General features: G+C 40.5%; 1 protein-coding gene across 1 annotated transcript in view; it reads left to right on the top strand.

Moving 5' to 3' along the window:
* Window positions 1-23,721, top strand: part of VPS13B (vacuolar protein sorting 13 homolog B) — a 913,989-nt gene that overhangs the window by 826,407 nt on the left and 63,861 nt on the right. Inside the window, exons 41-43 of the mRNA XM_074944046.1 lie at window positions 1,646-1,827; window positions 3,490-3,839; window positions 10,925-11,086. Coding sequence (XP_074800147.1) covers window positions 1,646-1,827; window positions 3,490-3,839; window positions 10,925-11,086 — 694 coding nt within the window. The remainder of the gene's footprint in view (window positions 1-1,645; window positions 1,828-3,489; window positions 3,840-10,924; window positions 11,087-23,721) is intronic.

Below are 23,721 nucleotides of genomic sequence, written 5' to 3'. Positions count from 1 at the left end.
GGCTTCCAAACCTGAGGCAGAGCTCTGTGTAGCTCAAAAGCTTGTCTCTCTCACCAACAGAAGTTGGTCCAATAAAAGATGTTACCTTATCCACCTTGTCTCTCTATAAATCCAGTAGCAGATCTCTCTCTCTCCTCCCTCACTATCTCTGTGCATCACATCCTGTATTTTTCCTTTGATAATGAACACATCTTGAATTGTTTATTGTTAAACATATATGGCACCTGTTAGTCTAACATTTTCATGAATCGCAGAATCCCAAAAGTTCATCATGTCCACAAGCCTAAAGTTTACTTTAAGCTCTTTGAAGATAAATATCATGCTAGTTATTTACTATGTGTGTGACATAAACATTAGGAAATTAAAGTGGATGCACAGGTGTTTGCACCTGAAAATTATGGGCACATATATATTTATGCATAATTTTGCAGATTCACATGTGGAAACTGAATATAAATTGAAGGGTGAAAATTTCGCCCTCAATTTACAAAGCATGTTGGTTACATTTTTGGAATTTTTAATCCAAATCTGCTCCAAATTTTATAGGTCTTCATTATTTACTAAATTTAGGCTCGCATAATATATTTAATATTTGGTTAAAATTGAACACAAAACCAGTATTTAACTGTGGACAAAAACTCAAACAAAACCTGGGATTTTTAACCCCAGAACTCTAAAATTGCAAAATAGCTAAGGTAGTGGGAGTGAGGCGCATTAATGATGTATTTGGCTTAAATTAGAAAGTTTATTTGTACTGCTATGATGTCTTAGCAACCTATAGGATTGCGAGGCAGTTTTAGCTGTTCTCAAGAGAACTTCAGGATAAGTCTTGGAAATATTCACAGTGTCAGGAATTGTCATTAGCAAGAGAGAATTCAACTGCGATGGCATTTTTAAATTGTTCAGTTACTGTTTCATAATAGATGTTATACAGCTCCATGCTGAGCTTATAACAGTACAGAGGTTTGTCTAAGACATATTTTTCTAAAATGCTGACTATACAGTGGCAGAGGATAATAAGAAAGAGGCTTGCAGGGAGGGATTCAAATGTGGAAAACATAGCTACAGTATATAAATTATGGAATACTTTCTTTTAAAAAATCCTTTTTTGTCTTGGTAAAGTGAGTTTTCAAATCTTTCTTATGGCATTTGCAATGTCAACACAGTTGATCACTACATTTTAACGAACATTAAAACATAATCGCCATTTTTCACTAATTTCTAAAAGTTTAATTTCTTCATTTTTTTGTTCACATATTTCAGTAAGTAAATTGAATGCACTCTATTGTAATAACAAAGTTCGTTGATTGAAATATTGCCTACCGAATTCAGCTTGAAAACAAATTGTATGCCAGCACTGTATGCAGTGTTGTTTTAGCCATGTCAGTCCCAGGATACTAGAGAGACCACGGGAGTGAGGTAATATCTTTTGTTGAACCAACTTCTGTAGGTGAGAGAGACAAGCTTTCGAGCTTACACAGAGTTCTTGCTTGTCCCTCCTGGGCCAGTATTAACAGTTAAACATAAAATAAAATGGTTATTTTGGTTATGTCAGAAAAACAGCATAGCAAATGCTCAAATCCTGTTATAAAGTGATAAAGACCTGGAATTTCTGAACTACTGCTTCATTATATATTTTCCACAGCTCTGAAAGTGAAGCTGGCTCACAAAGTGCATGCGATCAGCTTGTGACTCCTACAGCATTAGCAGCCTGTACCAGGGTTGACTCCTGTTTTACTCCTTGGTTTGTGCCTTCACTTGGTGTTTCAGTCCATTTTGCTCATTTGGAACTCCATCTCTGCCATCATCTTGATCAGCTGGGCATAGGTTCGTACCTCTTAACTCATAATAATGAAAATATTTAATTATGATTTACTATCGTTTTGCCATCTATATTCCCAGTTTGTTATTCAGGCAGCAAACAGTATGAAAAATCACTACTAGGAAAGGCCATTGGTAAACACTTCAGTGCAAACTCACAACTTCTTGTTCTGTGTCGACTGATAGAGTACATTCCAAAAGTAGTGTGACTGACTGATCAGCTTCACTTTGTCTCTTGGGATTGAGTGATTGTATGTAGAAGCAGTTCAGTTTTCTTAGCCCTGACTAGTGATAGCAGGTTCCAGTTCACTCTCGAGCCAACTTATAGAACCAATTCAACTTTTAAACTGTCCAACATATTTACATTATTGTTGAAATATTTGACAATGTTGCAACCTCTTTAGTAAGGATTCCTTGGTAAAGGAACTGCAGATATAATTGTTATTCCAATTATGATCATTTTTAGAAAGATTAATCTGTTTTTGTTCAGTGCTCTCTATCATTGCATTAAAGTCAAATACATTCCAAGAGATCTTTAGAGTGTCTGATTTCAAATGCTAACAATGCTTTCCTTGGAATATGAACAAATACCTAACATACCTTTTAAAGGAACTGCTTTTTTCATTAGTAGTTCTGGATTTTTCTGCAAAATTAAAATATATCCATTATCAAATTTTACTAACATTAATGCTAGTATAATCTAGTAAGTTAATTGTACACCAGCTAGCCCTGTACAGTACTTAAACTTTTGAGCTATTATACTCCAATTCCAGTTGCTGGAGCTGTGGAATTACACATAATGGAAAAAGCAACAATCAGATTAAAATCAAACACAGCTGTTTCATTTTTCAGCAACAATTGAGTTTATGCTGATGCTGTTACCTTTATTGCACCTAAAAGTCCCAGTCAGTATTGGGGTCTATTGTGCTAGGTGCTGTACAAATAGAGTACAAAACTTGCTGAATCCATTACATTTCTGAACATTTTTGAAAGATAATAGGGCTTGATTGTGCAAAAGGCTGAGCATTTTGGTTCCAGTGCAGCAAAGCATTTAAGCGTATGCTAATTTTGAGTATGTGAATAGTGCTGGTGACATAAATCATAACAAATTCAACATGTTTACTCACATGCTTAATATTAGACAAGTGTTTAGGTGCTTCGCTGAATCTGGGCCAGGATCAAGCCTTTAATGAACCACATGAAACCCTTGTTATATATTTCTCAATCTTGGAGTTTCAAGATTATGTTTTGGTTTGTTTTAAGTTTTTGAGTGATTATGTTGCTTATGAAAGGGAGGGTACACTTGTGGTTTTTGAATACTCTGCTAATCAGAGCAAGGATAGAAATTTCATTATAAAACCTGTTAATCTGCAGAATGGCAGTTCAACAAGTATGACTGTTACTGATATTCATTATTTATACTGGCTCATAAATGTGTATGGCATGTTACATGCATACTATCCCTACACACACAGAACTGACAACAATATGGTCCCTACTCCAAATAAGTTTACAATGTAAGGCCCCAATTCTGCATTGTGTAGTGTGCTGGTACAGGAATCTTCCTGCACTCCACAAAACTGCAGGAATGGTGCCTAACATTGGATTTAACAGGCAAAAAGGGAAAGACAGAGCTATTTTAATTTTATCCATTTTTTAATTTAACAGCACCACCAAGGTTCCTTCAGCCATTTACGTCTGATAAAAATGTTCCATCTGAACTGGAATACATGATCGTTTCCTTCAAAGAGCCCCACACATATCTTCGGCAGTGGAGTGATGAATCAGTCTTCAAGGAGATCCAGTTTTCTACATGGGCTGACTGTAAACTTTTGGAGTGCCGAAATGTTACTATGCAGAATATCGTGAAGCCTTTCAAAATCTGTGGGCAGATTGCCATTTCTAGCAGTGCAACAGAAAAGTTGCTGGACTGCACTGTGATGGTGGACCCTATATTCGTAAACTTTGGGCAGCATGCAGTTCATTCTCTGAATACAGCATTTCAAGCGTGGCAACAGGTATGCAAATATGGTAGCATGAAAGAGGTTACATTCTGGCTATTTGGAGTCACTTAAATCAAAGTTGTTGCTAACTAAATTTATTAACAATAGACAAAGATGTAAAACACTTACAGTAGAAGTCTTTCTAGTATTGAACATTAATTCAAACACAGCCGTGAAAATTAGGAGATAATGGACCACATTCTGCTCTATTACACTTGAGTAAATCCAGACTAACTGCTTGAACTTCAGTGGAGTGACAGTGATTTATACTGGTATAACTGTGATCAGAATCTAACCCAGTGAGTCTCTGAAATACAAAATATTCAGTTAATATATTAAAAAGTGAATGATGTATGAGATGCAAGACTAGTTCATTCTTAGTAGTATGACATTTTGTTTCCAACAGCTACTGCTTTTATTCTTATTGCAGTTCAGTACTAGTGTCACATTACATTCTGTATATGCAGCATTACTCGGCAAGACCAGTTCTGGTGCAAAGAACATTGCTTCTGCAGTGACCTTTCAAAGGTCTATAATGCTCTCACCTCAATACAGCCCTGAACGCAAATAATTTTCTTTATCTGCCTAAAGACCAATATGTTCCTTATGAATTAATTACCTGTAATGGCACTACAATAGCAAAGTAAAAAAAAGATAAAACATCTGTTTTATATCAAAAAATTCTTTTTTAAGGGCACTCCATGGTTTGCTTGTTGCAAAAGGACATTCATAAAACAAGAGCTAGTGTGATTTAAATCTTTACAGCTGGTTCAAATATCACTGTGAACAAAGATCTTTGTAGCTCCAATTTCTGTCTTTTGTCATATTTTGAACAATGCATTTAATAAAAAACAAACATAGAAAAAATACAAGAGTCCTTGTTAGCCCAGCTAAGCCCAGAATATTTCTGTCTTAGAACCAGAGCCTCATCTAAGATATGTGTGGCAACTACTGCAACATGGCCTTCAGAAAGATTAGTTTCCTCTTAGGATAAAAAAGTCTCTCAGACACAGTTATACATCTAAATAAAATATGGTGCATAAATATTTAAATGTTTTAAACCACATCAGAATGTAAATGGCTGACTGACTACACAGTGCCTTGAAGGAATATTCTGAGTTGAAAAAATGGACTTGTATATTTGATTAAGTAGAGCCATATGTCGCATAGTATATTGCTGACAGGTACATTCTATGAATAGTTGGTTCTGATTTATACATGGCTTTGGCAATGTTAACATGATCCACAGGAGGATATACTTCTGTAATTGTTGCTGTAATTTTCTCGTTTCCTCTCATGTCAAGGGTACTTGCCACCATGTTCTGATGTGGTGGGTATCTAGCCCTGAGTATTCTAGATTAAAAACTTGCACTACTTTGAAATTAGGGGACATTTGACACAGAAGTGGGTTGAAAACTGCTTATTAAATAAATTGCTACCAAGCTGTTATGTATGTGGTTTTACCTCCACAAGGGGGAAAAATGAATTTCCCAATTGTACGTATTGTTTGATGTACAGTGTTCACATCGAGTACAGAGTAAATGCTGCCAACAAGAAACATGTATTTAATAAGCAGGAAAAATAATTCTCCACATATTTTTTTTACTGGATTAATATATGACACAAGTAATTTTATATTCCGTGTGGATGGGACAGACAGATGAAGCATGAAGCAATTTGGCCTTGCACCTTTAGGTTAAGAGTTCAAGTTTAACAGAAGCCTTCGTCAATGTCTTTGTTTCCTAGATGTGGATTGATTTAGTAATGATGAAAGTTTTAAAAGTAGATTAGGCCTAAAAAACACCAAGCACATATTTTGCTTTATACTTCTAGGTCACGTGCTGAAAACCGGAGGGGGGATTAGCTCTTTTTTAAAAAACAATTTCCCTTATTAACTTTGTGTTTCATTGTCTAATCTTTTATAATATGAAATGCCTGTTCAAATACAAGCTGTAACAATCTAATGCACAACTGAATGCAAAGCTAAAGTAAATAAGGTTTTAAATTTAAAAGTAATGTATAGGGAACATTAAGGGGTTATTATTTAATAATAGAGTATACGCTGAAATAGAAAATGCATGCTTCACTTGAATAATGATGCAATTTTTTTTACTGTATTTGAACATTTAAACCATTCCAAATTGTTTTAAATCATTAGCATTTCACTGAATTCCATAGGCAAAGGGTCAGTTGATAAAATAGCTCCCCAAGTACGTACTATGGGAGTATATTTTAGAAAAATGTAAACATCCCCTTTGTGACCGAAATGTTTTTCTGAACCCCTTAGAATTTATTAAACATCACTTTTTAAAGATCAGGAAACCAGTTCATTTTTCCCTTAAGGCCATATGGTGCTTAACCTTTCTGTTACTAGCAGATTGATCCCAGTTCATTGAGAAAACTCAGTCTGATTTCCAAGATATCTTCCAGTCAGGCAGATATCAGTGATCACAGCAGCTTCCTTGTATCTGTGATACACTTGTATCTCTGCTACAAGGATTGGAAGAAGGAATGGTGTATGGAAAACATGCATATAGCTGCTATTTAAATTCCAGTTGATAATGTCAAAATGCAGCAGGCACCTCATACCTTAGGTTTTGACTGTAACAGTCATCAAAGGTTTCTGTTCTGTCTTAGAGAAACAGTTGGGAAAGGATATGTGAAATTACTGAAGTCCTTTCATCGGAACAGCCACATTAAGTAATATATGCAAAACTCTTCCACACTGTACAGTAGCTTGCAAAAATTTCAGAAGATAACCCCATGTACAGGGCTGACACGTTTATGATTCATTCCCAAACCCAACACTGCTTTGAAATAACTGTGAGCTGGAAGATCTTTCTGTCTATGGTCATTCAAATGAGCACAGAGTCCTGAGACCAGGGAAAGCTTGAGGACCAGCAGTATATAGAGAAGGGGGTTTCCTCTCTGAATTGAGTTCACAAATTATTTGAAAGCCTGTGAACAAGAGAGACTTTCCAGGCCTCCCTGAAGGAAAAGAAAGGCCTAGGAACAGACTAGAGAGGGCAGGGAGTTGTCCCGCAGGAACTGACCTTTGTCCATACCCAGTTCAGGTTGTTGATCTTTTGTCAATTCCTTTGATTGTTATTTTGATTCAAGAGAGCATTTTTCCCTAACCCAGTCTTAGGCATGTTTTTTGTTTGCAGCTCCTTTAGTGGCCAGCCAGTCCTCTGCTGACATGATTCCTGCACAGTGCCCCAATTTTTGTTTTTCTTTCTTTGTGTCTGGTGATTAGATCCCCCCCTTTAACTGTTATTCCTATCCTCCCCTTTGCCAGTCTACACTTCTTTCTCTCCTGCTTTTGGCTCTTTTCTCCCTTTCAGAACCCTCCCACCCCAGACATTTCTACTACTAGACATTAGCAGCAGCTTTGGGGCTAAATTCACCCACTGTGCCTCAGTGGGTGCTAACATCAAGGGAGAGCAGGCAGTGTTCTGCTGGAGAAAGATATCTTTCATCAATAATGTGAGATATGGAGGAATCCCACCAGCAGAGGCTCCATGAGTGATGTGCTGAATTAGCACATCCACAAGTCACTCTTGACATCCCCTTTTCTCTGACTGGTTTTGTTTTCCTTTGGGGCATCAGCGGCCACCTCTAAGCCCCACTCCTCCAGCAGGTGACTGGTATCTTGTGCCACTGCAACTCCCCTTCAGGTAAACTTTCCTCTTTTGGGGGCCCTATGACCCGAGTTATGTGAATAGAATCCAGTATGACCTATGACCTTGTATCTAAGTCTTAGAAACACTGCTGCTAAAGACAATAGATGCTGAGAGCACTTCAAGCATATAATGCTAGTAACTGCTGTCAGTATTTGACATTAAATGTGGTTACTGCTGTTAGTATACTCTGATGGAACAGTGCTGCATGCTGCCCTTGGAGATAAATGAGAGGAAGGATGATCTGATGGTTTGGGCAATAGCCTGGATTTGGGAGAGGCAGGGTTCAGTTCCCTGCTCCACACAGACTTCCTGTGTGACTTCAGGCAAGTAACTGAGCCTCAGTAGTCTATGCATAAAATGGAATAATAACACTTCCCTACCTCACAGCCGTGTTGTGAGGATGAATACATGAAAACTGGGGAGGGGGGGGGGACTCAGATACTACATGGATGGAAGCCATATGTGGACTTTAGATACATATACACAATGTTAGATCAGGGTCACACACCCAAGGTGTGCAATCCCATAGCCTGTGAAGCATTTATTCTGGCATCTTAAATGCGACCTTGTTGCCCCAGGTGCCAATCATTAATTGTACATATGCACTGGTGCAAAATTAAAATTAGGCTTGGCCTATTGAATTATTTTTGCACATCAGTAAATGCATGAAGTTACTCTTCATGGTAATTGAGCTTCATATTAATACTCCATTAAGAAGAATGAAGCTCAAACTCCTTGTGGTGCTATTGTTTCAGGCTTTCTGGCTGCAGAACCAAGAAGACAAATCCAGTGGCTGTTTCCTTGGGGGGGAAAGTGTTGTATTAAATTCACTAAGGTCTGAGCTAAGTTTGACTCAAATAACCTACTGAGTTCCTTAGATTTTAAATCCTCTCTTTAAAAAAGAAGGTTTCATAAAGCTGTTTGTGGTAGATATATGGGTATGGCAGTTTGAGAGTGAGAAGTCATAGATCCATCACTAGAGAATGCCAAAATAAACTGTGCTCTCTGAAGTGGCACTGTATATGTCACTATCTAGTATACCCAGATCAGCTGCTGAATACAATGAATACAGATGCTCTATAATGAGTTTTACTCCTTACAAAAAGGGTGACTTTGACAAATGTTAGCTTAGTTGACTAACTATTCATGGAAGATATGCAGCATAATGAAGAGAAATTCATGACAAAGGGCCAGATTTTCAGAAGTTAGGTGTCCAGTTACACACTTAATTGCTCTCACAAACCAGATAATGTAGTACACAAATGCACTTAATTAGTCATTTTCATGCTAAGTTACCTAAATTGTACATGCAGTCACCACAGGGGCTAAATTTTACCTTTTGATTTGCACACAAAGCTCACACTGAATTCAATAATAGCCAGGCACTCACATCCAAGGGCACAATTTGGCATAATTTAGGTTTAAATTTGGCACACATCTTGCACACCTAACTTTCTGAAAATCTGTCCCACACTGTTTTTCTTACTATTGTGACAATAGCAGGTACCAAACTGTGTTCATGGACCATTAGTGGTCTGTAGAGAGCTGTCTGGTCATATGTTCCTGGCTCTCTTCCTTGCTTCCAGATGCTTTTTCAGGTTTCCAGACACATCGTTGTCAGAGATCTTGGAAAGCTTGTGAAAGTAGCTATAGTAGGAGCCAACCTCACTTTTTCTACTAGGGAGGGAACTCCGCTACATAAGACGGGGAGTGGAGGAAATAGAAGTAGCTCTCAAAGACTGAAGCTACCTGTGAGCCTGGAGCTGCCTGCCAGCAGGGGAAAAATATCCTAGGAAGGAGAGATGGGAATGGAGCAACTGGACAATATGTTGAGGGGAAAAGGCAACCAAGCAACAGAGAGAGAGAGAAGAAGAGAACAATGATAGAGACGCATGTGCAGGGAAAGATGGGTGGAAAATAAATGAAAACCAAAAGTAAATAATGTGATAATTTATATATGCTATATACATAAAATTGCATAAATAGTATTCTAGTATTACTTCCTCATGTAAGCAACTGCTCCATTTGCCACAAGGGTGTTATGTGATAGCAAGTGGAAAAGGAGAGAGTTGGCACAATGGTGATGGGGTTGCAGGAGAGGAATTTGTGAGGTGATTTCTCTGTGAAAATGTTTGAGAGCACTGCGTTACAGAAACCTGCCATTTAAGGGGTGAAAGGATTACTTAGTTAAGTGACACCTTGTTTCAGCTGAGCTAAACAATGCGCCCTGATCAGTCTCTAGCTCCAGGATCCCAGCTGCAGAAAGTTTGCCTGCAAAAAGACAGTGGCACCAGCCACTTGCAAACCTGTACAAGGGACCAATTTGGCATAATTGTGAGAGCCACCCAGAAAGTGGGTGAGGGTATAGGAGGGAGTGGGAAGGCTATGGTACTCATCACATCCCTCAGGCAGTTTCCATTGGCAGAGTTGCTATGCAATCCTTGAGTATACTTTTCAGCGGCTCCATCCTGACAAAACCCTCCCTGGGGGAGGGCTGCAATATTGCCTCCAATTCTCCTGCAGCAGTGAATGCCTCTCCTGGTGCAGGAGATTGCAGTTTGTGCCTGTAGGCGTGAGTAAAGCCCTGTGGCCTGATAATTTATATTGACTGTCATGGAGTCCCATCATGCAAATAGAATAAGTGGTGGAAAGATGCCCAGAATGCTCTTTGCTCTGCTGTGATACCTCAGAACTGAAAAGGAGCCAGATACAAAGAGTGGGGGAGGGACTGCTACATTGAGCAGGGAGTATTTCTACCAAGTTAAAATGATGTTATGAAAATGCATTAGGCAGTTTAATATTTTGCATGTTGAGCCATTAAATTACATGATGTATTTTCAAAAAATCCCTGTGGATTTGTGGAACTAGTCCCCAAGTTGAAGCCCTAGCTGTCCTGCTACTTTGAAGTGTTGCAGCATCACAAGAGAGAGACTTCTTGGAGGAAAGATTTGCTCCAGAAAGTTCCACAGCAGCATTTTAAAGTAAAAGAAGAACCTGGGGAGCAGGACATGTGCCCTGTTGGCCTTGCAGATCTTTATCAAGCTTGGAGGAACAATAGCATTGCTTTATATTCAGCCTCTAATGCATATCTGCACCACAGAGCACATTATTTCCAACATATGTTAATTTTGCACTAGTCATTTCTAAAAGTTGGGATATTTCATTTTCCTTCTAGCTTTGAATGGTTATGATTTACAGTAGAAGAGCAAAAATCAAAATACATTCTTGGGACACACATTTTAGACCCCGGCACTTGTTTGTGCTTATGCTGGCAATATAGAATACTTTGTAACCAAAGCTAATGACAACAGATCTTACAGCATTTCTGTGTTGTAACTATCGCCACTGGGCAGACAGCTGCCAAACATCTTGCAATTAAGCTGATGCTTGTTGGCTTTCATATTCTTTTTCTTTCAGAACCAATGCCCGGAGGCAGAGGAGTTGGTCTTTAGCCATTTTGTGATCTGTAATGACACACAGGAGACATTGCGGTTTGGCCAGGTGGATACTGACGAAAATGTTTTGCTGGCTAGCCTCCACAGTCACCAGTACAGCTGGCGCTCTCACAAGTCCCCACAGGTATGTCAGAAACAGCATTACAAATGCAGCAATTGTTAAAATTGGCTGGGGGTTTTATTCATTGATTCTATGTTTTTATTCATGTGCTCAGCTATCTTTAGCTTTCCAATTCCATCAGGAGCCTCATGCTGAAGCTACATCAGACATAAGAGATAAATAAAGGGATGAGGAAATCCAGAAGTGTTTACACGTGATTCAGATTTGGAACTGGACATGCACACACCCTTCCCAAAGAAAAATCATGTTCATCAAAATTCAAGCTTCTGAACCAAAGCAAAAAAATTAATTTGCCAGGTTCTTAAAATTGATTTTCTCAGTGCATAGTTTTTTGGGATCTGTTCTTCATGTGGTGTTCACACAACTCTTCCTGAGAGGAGGCCATATACCATTAAAAAGCCTATTTCCACCCTGTTTGTCAATCTGTATTTCTGTAACCAAACATCTGGGCTCGGATTTTTAAAGAAACCAAAGAGAAATTCAGTGGAAACTGGGTGTCTAATTCCCTTGGGCACCTTGAAAATTTCAATCCTGATGTGTAAGAGAAGGTAATGTTTAGGGGGGCAATTATAATAGATGTGGCTGAGATCTATAAGTTGATTAGGAAACAGATGTAAGTGGCAAACTGACTGTAACTTTTGCTGAAGTGGCAGTCAGTGGGTGTGCAACACAAGCATACCTTACATTGACTTTGTAACTTTTGTGGACCAAACTCAGCCCTAGAGTAAGTTGTTGCAGATGCCACTCCAATCAGCGGAATATTGGCTAACAGCTATTGATTTCAAGGCTGAATTAACCTTCAAAGATGTTGGAGATTGTATAGGCATACATTAACGTGGGGGAGAGGCCTGTTGTGCTAATAAGGGGACATCTTGGGCCCAACAAGGGATAAGATAATGTGAGAGCTTTTCTATCTGGTCTGTTAATGTGCAGCAAGCCGGATATAAATCTAGTGCTCTAGCCTGCCATGCACGAAGTGGCTATGCGAACCCTGCCACCGTGCACTACAAATTCTGTTTCGTTTTTCTAATTGGCCATTAAAATCAACCAGATAAAACATATTTTGATTATTTCAATTATGAACATTTCCTCCCATTTCTAGAATCTTTCCAATCATTGGCATGCCAATCTATGACATTATCAGGAACCTTGAAGACCCCCTCATTGCATTTTTTTTAACCTGAACAATCCAGTTTGTACTAGTCTTTCTGTCTTTAACTTGTGCTTATTTTTATAAACAATTCTATATAATGAGCAGAGCAGCACCTTTGTTACCTTGGACAACTTGCAATACAGGACTATGTACAACAGGATCTACTTTGTCACTCATCCTCCTATTAGCTGCTGCTGCTATACAATTTCCTTCTTTCAACTCCTCTGGCAGAGGCCAGAGGTTTGGTTTGGTTTGGTTTATTTATTGAGGGGTGGATGTAAATACCAAGAGAAAGGGGGGACATTGTGAAAAATAGTTTTCCTAGCTGGTGCCCATACGCAAATCCTTTTTGGGTTAACAGAATGATGTTTGGTAAATAATGGCAACATTAAAGCCCCAACCCTTCATCAGTGAAGACAATGGGAGTTTTGCCATTGACTTCATTGAGAGCAGGAATAGGCACAGAGTGGGGAATTTTCTATTACAGTGTGTGGCTAACCATAAAGCCAACATCTTCAAAATTCTGAAGGTCTACACAGTAATAATCAAGATCAGGGCTGTGTTATGCTAGGATATTTACAAACACATAGGTTGGCATGGTCCTTTCCCCAGAGATTTTACAATCTAAGGGTCAAATTCTTCTACCCTCACACTGAGTAGTAGCTTGTTTTGTGGGTAATCCCATAGTTTTCAATTAGTCTACTTGTGGAGTAAGGTACTACGCAACCTGAGTGCAGATGGCAGAACTGGATCCTAAGAAATTAGATTACTTCACGATTTAATTAATGTACATTAAATTATTAACCAACAGACACCCAAAATCTGCAGTTTGAGAGGCAACATTTTGGAGAGAAAGCCAGGCAGGGCTTAACATTTATCTTCTGTAGTTCTGCCAGCCATCTTAGGTGAGGCACTGCATTGTGCATCAGCTACATGTGAGTAAGAAAGAATGCACAGCTGGCAGAAGGAAAGGGAATGGAAAGAAAAGGCAGGTCTTGAAGAAGAGGGACAAGGAAAAGCGGACCAAGATGGAGCTAGAGATCTCACTGAGGAGAGCAGGGTTAATGTAAGAACAGGACAGCAATCCCTAGTTCTTTGAGCTAGTGCCCACCAGAACAAAAAGGTCAACAATACAAGGGTGGCACCAAATTTTAGAGGCTTTTAGCATTTCCTGGGCTGACACTAGATTGTTATGCTGAACCTATATCAACCCGCTGCAATAGTCTCTGGAATGCTATTGTTCTGTTAACATTTTCACTGCCTTTCCCATGACAGCAAATTTAGGGATTGAAACTGGGGACTGAGGCAGCTTCACTGATGATGCATGGAAGCACAGGTTTTCCATACACTATTCAATTATAAGCTAATTTTCTTCAAAAAATGTTCAGAACCTTTGCATCCAAATGTAAGTGTAGTTCATGTGATTAATTTTAGACAGCAATCATTGTAAATGCCATTTGCATTAGAAAGATGGTTCATCTTAACTGTCAACATAATATTTTGACATTTTAGGTCACGCAAACCACGTTTATTAAGAATATTGCAAATGTCGTCATCTGTAAAATGTTTTTTTTTTTAAGTGAGATATTAACTCAAGTCTGTTTGTACTGAAAAAAGCAACTTGATTAAGGCTTTGTGTTGTGCCTGTAATGTTGTGGCACTTTTCTAACTGTTCCAGGCTGAACTGGATATTGAACAACCTATTATTTAAAGATCAGAATAATGCCCAAGCCTGGACAAGCCCTGTGAGTGTCAGATTCATGGAATGCTAGATGACTTCATAGTTATGAAATTATTTCATTTCTCATGATAATTCCTGACTTGCCAAGTTAGTGAATTTTAAGAACTCTGAGAGCAGATTGTAAGATAAATATGAAATAATCCATACTTTTGGAGTCAGGGACTTCCCTCCAGGCATTAGTTCATACTTGACTTACACTTGGGGATAAAATGAGTTAGGACAAGGTCTTAGATACCACATTCTCTTACTGGGAAAGAAAACCAACTTGCACAACTTTGGCTGGCTCATGTTTCTTGTTACACAGGCACTAAGCAGCAGCGGTTGCCATGAAATACTTTATTTAACCTTTGTAAAAATGTTTTTTTAATATGGCAAGGCAGTTCAGTTAAATGAAAATAAATAGTTTTAAAAGGATTGTATTTCTTTTACATTCATACCAATAAAATTCCCCATTTTTCTTTTGCTAATTAAAACTAGGAAGAGGTATTGTAATTGGCTAGTCAAAATATTGAACAAAAATAAACGAAATAAGTGTATAATACATGTTGTTTAATATAGAGGCATATAGATAAAACATTGCGAGTGTTTCATTTTAGTTCTGAATGAATGTTACTGGATTAAGGGTGCTACAGTGGATTATAGTTAAAAGTTATTTAACCTTTTAATATGAAAAATGCATTGGTATGGCATTTCAGATTATCAGTTATTGGTGATTACTCTCAAAAGGTTTGGCCTTGATAAGTAAGCAAGCTTATCTTAATCTATCCAAACATTCTGAGAAATCCTTCCTCCTCTCCATTTCTTCTCCTAGTCCAACCCCTCTACATTTCAGTCAACCTAACACTTCTCTTCCTCTGCCCTTCAGTTTACTCTCTGATTCCTACAAGCCTTTCTAACTTGGTTAATAAATATTTCATTGGAAAGTCTTATGTCTGACACTGTTTCTGCTGGGCTCCAGCCAGTCATTTTCTTCAAATTTCATGAGTTCTTGACCTTTCTTGGGTCCAAGGCATTCCCAAATGTATTGTCCCTCTCTGACTTTGGGGAAGTTCAGAACTCATAAAAACGGCCATACTGGGTCAGACCAGTCTAGCCCAGTAATCTGTCTTCTGGTAGTGGCCAGTGCCAAATGCTTCACAGAGAAAGAACAGAACAGTGCAATTTTGAGTGGTCCAACCGCTGTCGTCCAGTCCCACTTCTGGCAGTTGGAGATTTATGGAACTTGGAGCATGGGGTTGTGTCTCTGACCCTATTGGCTAACAGCTATTGATGGACCCATCCTCCATGAACTTAGCCAAATCCTTTTTGAATCCAGTTATACTTTTGACCTTCATGACATCCCATGACTTTGTGTTATGTGAAGAAGCACTTCCTTTTGTTTGTTTTAAACCTGTTGGCTGTTAATTTCATTGGGTGACCCTGGTTTTTGTGTTATGTGAAGGGGTAAATAATGCTTCCTTATTCACTTTCTCCACACCAGTCATGCTTTTATAGACCTCTATCATGTCCTCCCTAATCATCGTTTTTTGTAACCTGAACAGTCCCAGTCTTTTTAATTTCTCCTCATATGGAAGCTTTTCCATATAACTAATCATTGTTGTTGCCCTTCTCTGTACTTTTTCCAATTCTAATATATCTTTTTTTTTGAGATCGGATAACCAGAACTGCACACGGTATTCAAGGTGTGGGCATACTATGAATTTATATAGTAGCATTATGATATTTTCTGTCCTATTTTTTATCCCTTTCCTAATGGTTTCTAACATTCTGTTAGCTTTTTGACTGCTGCTGCATGTTGAGTGTATGTTTTCAGGGAACTATCCACAATGATTCCAAAATTTCTTCCTTGAGTGGTATTAGCTAATTTAAACCCCATCATTTTGAATGTAAAGTTGGGATTATTTTTTCTAATGTGCATTACTTTGCACTTATCAACACTGAATTTCATCTGCCATTTTGTCATTCTATACAAACCCCACACTGGGATGGAAGGGGTTAAAGGACTATTCCAGGCCCAGCTAGCTCCACCCCTCCAACCTGGCAGAAAATGCTCCAGCTGGAGACAGAGTGGAAAAGAAAGTAACCCAGTGCAGAAGGGGGTGGGTGGGGAGGAGTGCAGATGTACCGTGAAGGCTCCTGCCAAAAGGGGCTGGAGAAGCCTCCCTGAAGGAACAGGACTGTATGTGGAGTTCAGCTGGGGTGGCAGGTTGGTTTCCTTTTTCCTTTCTTCTTATCTTCTTCTTCTTATCTGGGACCAGAAGCTGAGAGAAGGAAGCGACACAGGGAAGGTAGCTAGGGTTGCCAACTTTCTTGTCTCACAAAACCAAACACCTTAGTCCCGCCCCTTCCCTGAGGCCCTGCCTCCTGCTCGCTTTCCCCCACCCTCACTCACTTTCACTTGGGTGGGGCCAGAAATGAGGGGTTCAGGGTGCGGGAGCGGGCTCTGGGCTGGGGCAGGGAGTTGGGGTGTGGGAGGGAGTGAGGATTCTTGCTGAGGGTGCAGACTCTGGGGTGGGGCTGGGGAATGAGGGATTTGGGTTTTGGAGGGGGCTTCCAGCTGGGGAGTAAGGCCAAGGGATTTGGAATGCGGGAGGGGGCTGCAGGTTCAGGCAGGATATTGGGGTGTGGGAGAGGGTGATGGCTCTGGGCTGGGGGTGCTGGCTCTGGGCTGGGGCTGGGGATGAGGGTTTTGGGGTGCAAGAGGGGGCTCGGGGTTGGGGAGGGCTGGTGCAGGGGGTTGGGGCTTGAAGTTGGGGCACGGACTTACCTCGGGCGGCTCCCGGTCAGCGGTGCAACAGGGGGGCTAAGGCAGGCTGCCTGCCTGTCCTGGCACCTAGTGCGGGGCCAGGAGCAGAGCCCCAGCCATGGGGCTAGGTGCAGGGCCCCGGGCATGGGGGCAGCAGCCATGGTCCCAGGAGCAGAGGCCTAGGTGTGGGGGTGGGACCGGTGCAGAGCTCGGGGGTCAGCAGCCAGGACCCGAACCCCACCCCCAGGTGAGGGGAGGGGAGGGGTTGGGGGGCGGAGGGCCAGGAGCAGGGCATAGGTGCAGGAAGCACCCCCTGCACCCCTACTTCCCGCACCTGTGCTGTCACTGCACTGCACATGTCCCGGAAACAGTGAACAACTAGCAGGTCCAGCTCCTAGGCAGGGTGGGCCAGGAGGCTCCATGCGCTGCTCTAGCCTGGAGGCACCACCAAACCCCCCACCCTCACTCCCACTGGCTGGGAACCACCCAATGGGAATGTGGGGCCAGTTCTCGGGGTGGGAGCAGCACTTGGAGCCCCGTGGCCCCACCACCTAGTAGCCGGACCTGCTGGCCACTTCCAGGGTGCAGCATGGTGCCACCCTGGACAGGTAGGGACTAGCCTGCCTCAGCAGCGCAGCACCGCTGACCGGACTTTTAACAGGCCAGTCAGCAGTGCTGACCAGAGCCACCAGGGTCCCTTTTTGACCAGGTGTTCCAGTCAAAAACCAGACACCTGGTCACCCTAAAGGTAGGTCAGAGGGCCCCTCCTGGAGGCTGAACACTGCTAACCTTCCTAGGGCCCTGGATCAGAGCCTGGTGGAGTGGGTGGTTGCTATAACTGAATGGATGCTAACCGCTTGGCCCCTCGGCCAACTGAGAACCCCATTACAGTCACCCACTTTAATGAGATCCCTTTGTAACTCTTCGCAGTCAGCTTTGGACTTAATTGTCTTGAGTAATTTTGTATCGACTATAAATTTTGCCACCTTACTGTTCACCTCTTTTTCTAGATTGTTTATGAATGAATATGTTGAACAGCACAGGTTCTAGCACAGATCTTTGGGGGACCCTGCTATTTATGTCTCAACATTGTGAAAACTGACCATTTATTCCTACCCTTTATTTCCTATCCAGTTACTGATCCATGAGACGACCTTCCCTCCAATCATATGATTGCTTAGTTTGCTTAAGAGCCTTTGGTGATGGACCTAGTCTAAGGCTTTCTGAAAGTCCAAGTACACTATATAGACTGTACTACACTTGTCCATATGCTTGTTGACCCCCTCAGAGAATTTAATAGATTGATGAGGCATTTCCATTTACAAAAGCTGTGTATTATGAAGCTGTCAGAAATCCTAGCAAAGATTGCCAAACCTTGTTAGATCCGATGTGGATTTTAGTGAAAGTAAGAGGTCTGTTAGGGGTCAGGAAAAGGGATGGGCCACTACATTTCTGCAGTGGCTCTACATACTACACTGGATCTACTTCAAGGTCCTTATCTTGATCTTCAAGCCCATTATTGGGATAGGCCCCAGTTATCTCAGAAGCCCCATTTGTCTCCAAGACAGCCGTGTTCCTTAGGAATACTGGAGCATATGGTATTTATCATAAGCACAGAGGATAGGTTCTTCTCAGCAGCTGGCTCATAGTTATGGAATTCTGTCTTGCAAGACAGTAGACTGACCAAGGAACTCACTGCTTTCACAAGTGTAAAACCCATGTGGTTATATTAGATTCCCTGAATTGCTTCCCTGAAAACTATTTGTTTGCCAGTAACCACCCAAAACTGTCTATAACATACTCTCTCTCAGCACTGCACAAGGCAAGGGGATACTGACTGAGTGCAACCAAATTAAAAAAGCAAACTTCAATGGGGGCCCATGATAAATTAATGTGAAGAAAGGGATTTTTTCCAAATTTCTGGTATAATCTGAAGTTTGGGCCAGGTTGCCTATCCCTAGTATCAATTGCTTATTATCAACTTAGCTTAACCGTTTATTTTTAATACTTAACACTCCTCTCACTTCCTTTCCGTATTATGAATCTACTGCTAAAGACAATGGACTGGATTTTAATGTTAGTTACACTGGTTCAAATCTAATGAAACTCCATTGAATTCAGTAGAATTAATCCAGTGTTTTGTTAGTGTGACAGAGATCAGAACATGCCCCATATGTTCTTCACCTTTCATAAGCCATAGTTCGGTTTAGCTAAGTATATCTCTGTTTTTCTTTTCTTCCTCACTCCAAAATGGGGCCGATTCCAAACACAGCACACTCAGTCCCTCTTGATGTCTGTCTGTAAAGCTATAATGTTAAGCTTTAGCAGTCCTGGGACTGACACATGCCTCCCCTGCCCATATTATTAATGGTGGTTGTTATTTGAGAGAGATCAGTAAGTTTATATGGCATTTGATTGGGGGAGGGGGGAGACAATCTCTATCAGAAAGAGTTTACCATCTGAAGCCCTGATTCTACAAGCACTAATTTACATAAGTAGTTACACATGTGAGCAGTCCTATTCAGTTCATTAGGAATGCTCGTTATGCATAAATGTTTGCACATTCAGGCTAAGTTAGACAAACAAAGGAAATGATGACACCAGATACAGGATTGGGCAGAGAAGGATGAGGCAAGTTCTATAAAAATGAAAATGTAGTTTAATATTATGTTGCATCTGAAGCTGTAATTACTGATGTTTTATTTCAGGTTTCAGAGTAGCAGCCGTGTTAGTCTGTATCCGCAAAAAGAAAAGGAGTACTTGTGGGACCTTAGAGACGAACAAATTTATTTGAGCGTAAGCTTTCATGAGCTACAGCTCACTTCATCGGATGCATTCAGTGGAAAATACAGTGGGGGGATTTATATACATAGAGAACATGAAACAATGGGTGTTACCATACACACTGTAACAAGAGACTGATCACTTAAGGTGAGCTATTACCAGCAGGAGAGCGGGGGAGAAAAAAGCTTTTGTAGTGATAATCAAGGTGGGCCATTTCCAGCAGTTGACAAGAACGTCTGAGGAACAGTGGGGGGTGGAGGGGGGGAATAAACATGGAGAAGTAGTTTTACTTTGTGTAATGACCCATCCACTCCCAGTCTCTATTCAAACCTAATGTAATGGTCTCCAGTTTGCAAATTAATTCCAATTCAGCAGTCTCTCGTTGGAGTCTGTTTTTGAAATCTTTTTGTTGAAGAATTGCAACTTTTAGGTCTGTAATCGAGTGACCAAAGAGATTGAAGTGTTCTCCAACTGGTTTTTGAATGTTCTAATTCTTGACGTCTGATTTGTGTCCATTTATTCTTTTACTAGAGACTGTCCAGTTTGACCAATGTACATGTCAGAGGGGCATTGCTGGCACATGATGGCATATATCACATTGGTAGATGTGCAGGTGAACGAGCCTCATATAGTGTGGCTGATGTGATTAGGCCCTATGATGGTGTCCCCTGAATAGATATGTGGACACAGTTGGCAACGGGCTTTGTTGCAAGGATAGGTTCCTGGGTTAGTGGTTTTGTTGTGTGGTGTGTGTCTGGAGGTGAGTAATTGCTTCAGGTTGGGGGGCTGTCTGTAAGCAAGGACTGGCCTGTCTCCCAAGATCTGTGAGAGTGATGGGTCGTCCTTCAGGATAGGTTGTAGATCCTTGATGATGCGTTGGAGAGGTTTTAGTTGACGGCTGAAGGTGATGTCTAGTGGCGTTCTGTTATTTTCTTTGTTGGGCCTGTCCTGTAGTAGGTGACTTCTGGGTGCTCTTCTGGCTCTGTCAGTCTGTTTCTTCACTTCAGCACGTGGGTATTGTAGTTGTAAGAATGCTTGATAGAGATCTTGTAGGTGTTTGTCTCTGTCTGAGGGGTTGGAGCAAATGCGGTTGTATCATAGAGATTGGCTGTAGACAATGGATCATGTGGTGTGGTCTGGATGAAAGCTGAAGGCATGTAGGTAGGCATAGCGGTCAGTTTCCGGTATAGGGTGGTGTTTATGTGACCATCACTTGTTAGCACCGTAGTGTCCAGGAAGTGGATCTCTTGTGTGGACTGGTCCAGGCTGAGGTTGATGGTGGGATGGAATTTGTTGAAATCATGTTGGAATTCCTCAAGGGCTTCTTTTCCAGATGATGAAGATGTCATCAGTGTAGCGCAAGTAGAGTAGGGGCATTAGGGGACGAGAGCTGAAGAAGCGTTGTTCTAAGTTTGTTCTTCAACAAAAAAACTTCAAAAACAGACTCCAGCGAGAGACTGCTGAATTGGAATTAATTTGCAAACTGGACACCATTACATTAGGCTTGAATAAAGACTGGGAGTGGATGGGTGATTACACAAAGTAAAACTATTTCCCCATGTTTAATCCCCCCCGCCCCCCCTCCCCCGTTCCTCAGATGTTCTTGTCAACTGCTGGAAATGCCCCACCTTGATTATCACTACAAAAGGTTTTCTCCCCCCTGCTCTCCTGCTGGTAATAGCTCACCTTACCTGATCACTCTCATTACAGTGTGTATGGTAACACCCTTTGTTTCATGTTCTCTGTGTATATAAATCTCTCAACTGTATTTTCCACTGAATACATCCGATGAAGTGAGCTGTAGCTCACGAAAGCTTATGCTCAAATAAATTTGTTAGTCTCTAAGGTGCCACAAGTACTCCTTTTCTTTTTGATGTATTATTGTTGTTTAAATTTGATAATAAGGTTGGGCATAGAGTAAGGAATAGCTAGCACAAGAGAAGAGGGCAGGGTGTAAAGCTCGCTAAAAAAAGTGGGTTTTGAGAAAGGCTTTGAATTAGAGAAGAGGGACACTTGGTGTGCTGAAAGAGGAAGGTTTTTCCAAGCATCGGGAGCAGCATAAAAAAGGGTATGAAGGTTTGAGTGATGGAACAAGACAAGGAGGAACAACAAGGCAAGAAGAGTGTGCAGAGAATAGGGTATGAGGCTAGGAGTAGACAGAAATAGCCTGAGTGTAGGTGTAATTTTGCAGCACCCTGAAAGTGAGAATGAAGAGTTTGATGTGGAAGAGATGGGGAGTAAGTGAGAGGGATTCTAGGAGGGGGTGACAAGGTAAAAGCTGTAGGAAAGGAAGGGGTTTTTTTGTTTTGTTTTTAGCTGCAACATGTTGCACATGTTGAAGAAAGGATGAGCTGAGAATCAGGATGGATAAAGAATCTGTAAGTACCTACGTGGGGAGATTTCTGATAGTAGGAGTTCTGCAAGTTAGCAGACAAAGGCATACCAAGGTCCAGTGGCTAAAACTTGAAGCTAGATAAATTCTAAACTGGAAACAAGGCACATATTTGTAACAGTGAGTGTGATTAACTGTTGGAGCAGCTTACCTTGAGAAGTGATGGGTTGGCCCTCATTTTGATGTCTTTAAATCAACATTGAATGTTGTTCTAAAAGATTACATGGTCTAGTAATCCAGAAGTTATGGGACTGATGCAGGAATCACAGGGTTGAAGTTCTATGGTCTATGTTATGCAACCGGTCAGACTAAATGGTCATAATGTTCCCTTCTGCCCTTAAGATCTATGAAAACAAGGAGGTTACAGTAAACCAGGCAATCAAGCACTGTGATATGAACCTGTGTTCAGCACTGGGCATGGATAGGTAGGGATGGATCTCATATTCTGTTGATCTGTATGGCAACATAATGTCTTGAACCTGAATTGCTAGGCAGGTTAGCAGTTTATGTAGTTCTAGAATACTTTCAAATGTTGATAAATAAGAACTACAACTTTGAATTTCTTTTCCGTTATGCATTTATAATATCAACGATAAGGTTGCATTGATGCAGTCTGCATGTAAGGACTTGATCACATGATCACTGAAATCTGTGCATATTTTGCATTGACTTCAAGGAGAGAACAGTCGGGCCATTGATTATTGGTAATATGTGTATATTTTTCATTAAAATAGTTTAATATTCCTCAATGAGCTACATATAATTTAAATGACTGTTACGATATAATTTTGGTTTGGCATTCACATGGTTTGCATGATGCTTTAGTGAATATACCATATAAAGTATTGTACCTATCTACACAAATTTTAGTAACGCTTTCAGTTAAATACTGGAATAAATGTAAAGTTTCTTTTCTTCTTTCGTCTTTAGATAGTGTGTTCACAAAACAGACCTTCTGCTGTAACTTTATAAATGACTTTTTAAAAAAGGTATTTGTAGATTTGGAAAGACTTCTATTAAGAACCTCCTCCTCTTTCCCTAAAGAAAAAAAAATGAAGCCAAAATGTAACTTATGCCTCTTCTCCAGCAAAATAATAATTCATCATTACTTATTTCCAAGTTGCCATTCTTTCAGGTACTAGGTTATGTTCCATAAAGTGTAAGAGGATATACAGTACTCTGTGAGTTCAAACATATAGAAACTGTGACTTCAAACATCAGTCACTATCTGGAAATTTTCCTGTTTAATTGCTTAGGGATGTTACAGATTCTCTGAACAACCCTTTGGTACTTAACTTAATCCTCCCCAGGCCATTTACAGAACAACAGCAGGCAAAATAAAGCTTTATTTTATTTTTACAGTATTTAAGTAGTGTGAAGTGTATTGTCAATTCCACTTGGGATTCCACATTCCAAATTAATGATTTAACTAGATTATATTTAATTTACTTTCCAGATAATATCTTGGACATATAAGGATTTTTATTACCCAAGAAACATATGGATCATCATAATTTTGTTAATGTTTCTTGTTCTTAACACTCTTCTAATCTAGAAATGTGGGGCTAGATTCAGCCTGCTAGGCCCAAGCCTACCTTACAAGCTTTCTATTGGGATGATTTAGTTGGGGATTGGTCCTGCTTTGAGCAGGGGGTTGGACTAGATGACCTCCTGAGGTCCCTTCCAACCCTGATATTCTATGATTCTATGATTCTGTATGGAGCCAAACAATGCCTCCTGGAGCTCTTTAGTGTACAGGAGGAGTGTGCCCGCTGAGCCAACACTAAGGGACATTCAGCCTATACTCCAATGGCCAGCTTTA

Source organism: Natator depressus, chromosome 2, assembly GCF_965152275.1.
Source record: "Natator depressus isolate rNatDep1 chromosome 2, rNatDep2.hap1, whole genome shotgun sequence".
NCBI classification, from domain to species: domain Eukaryota; kingdom Metazoa; phylum Chordata; order Testudines; family Cheloniidae; genus Natator; species Natator depressus.
Note: the sequence above shows the minus strand (reverse complement) of the source record. Positions and strands in the feature narration are given on the sequence as shown.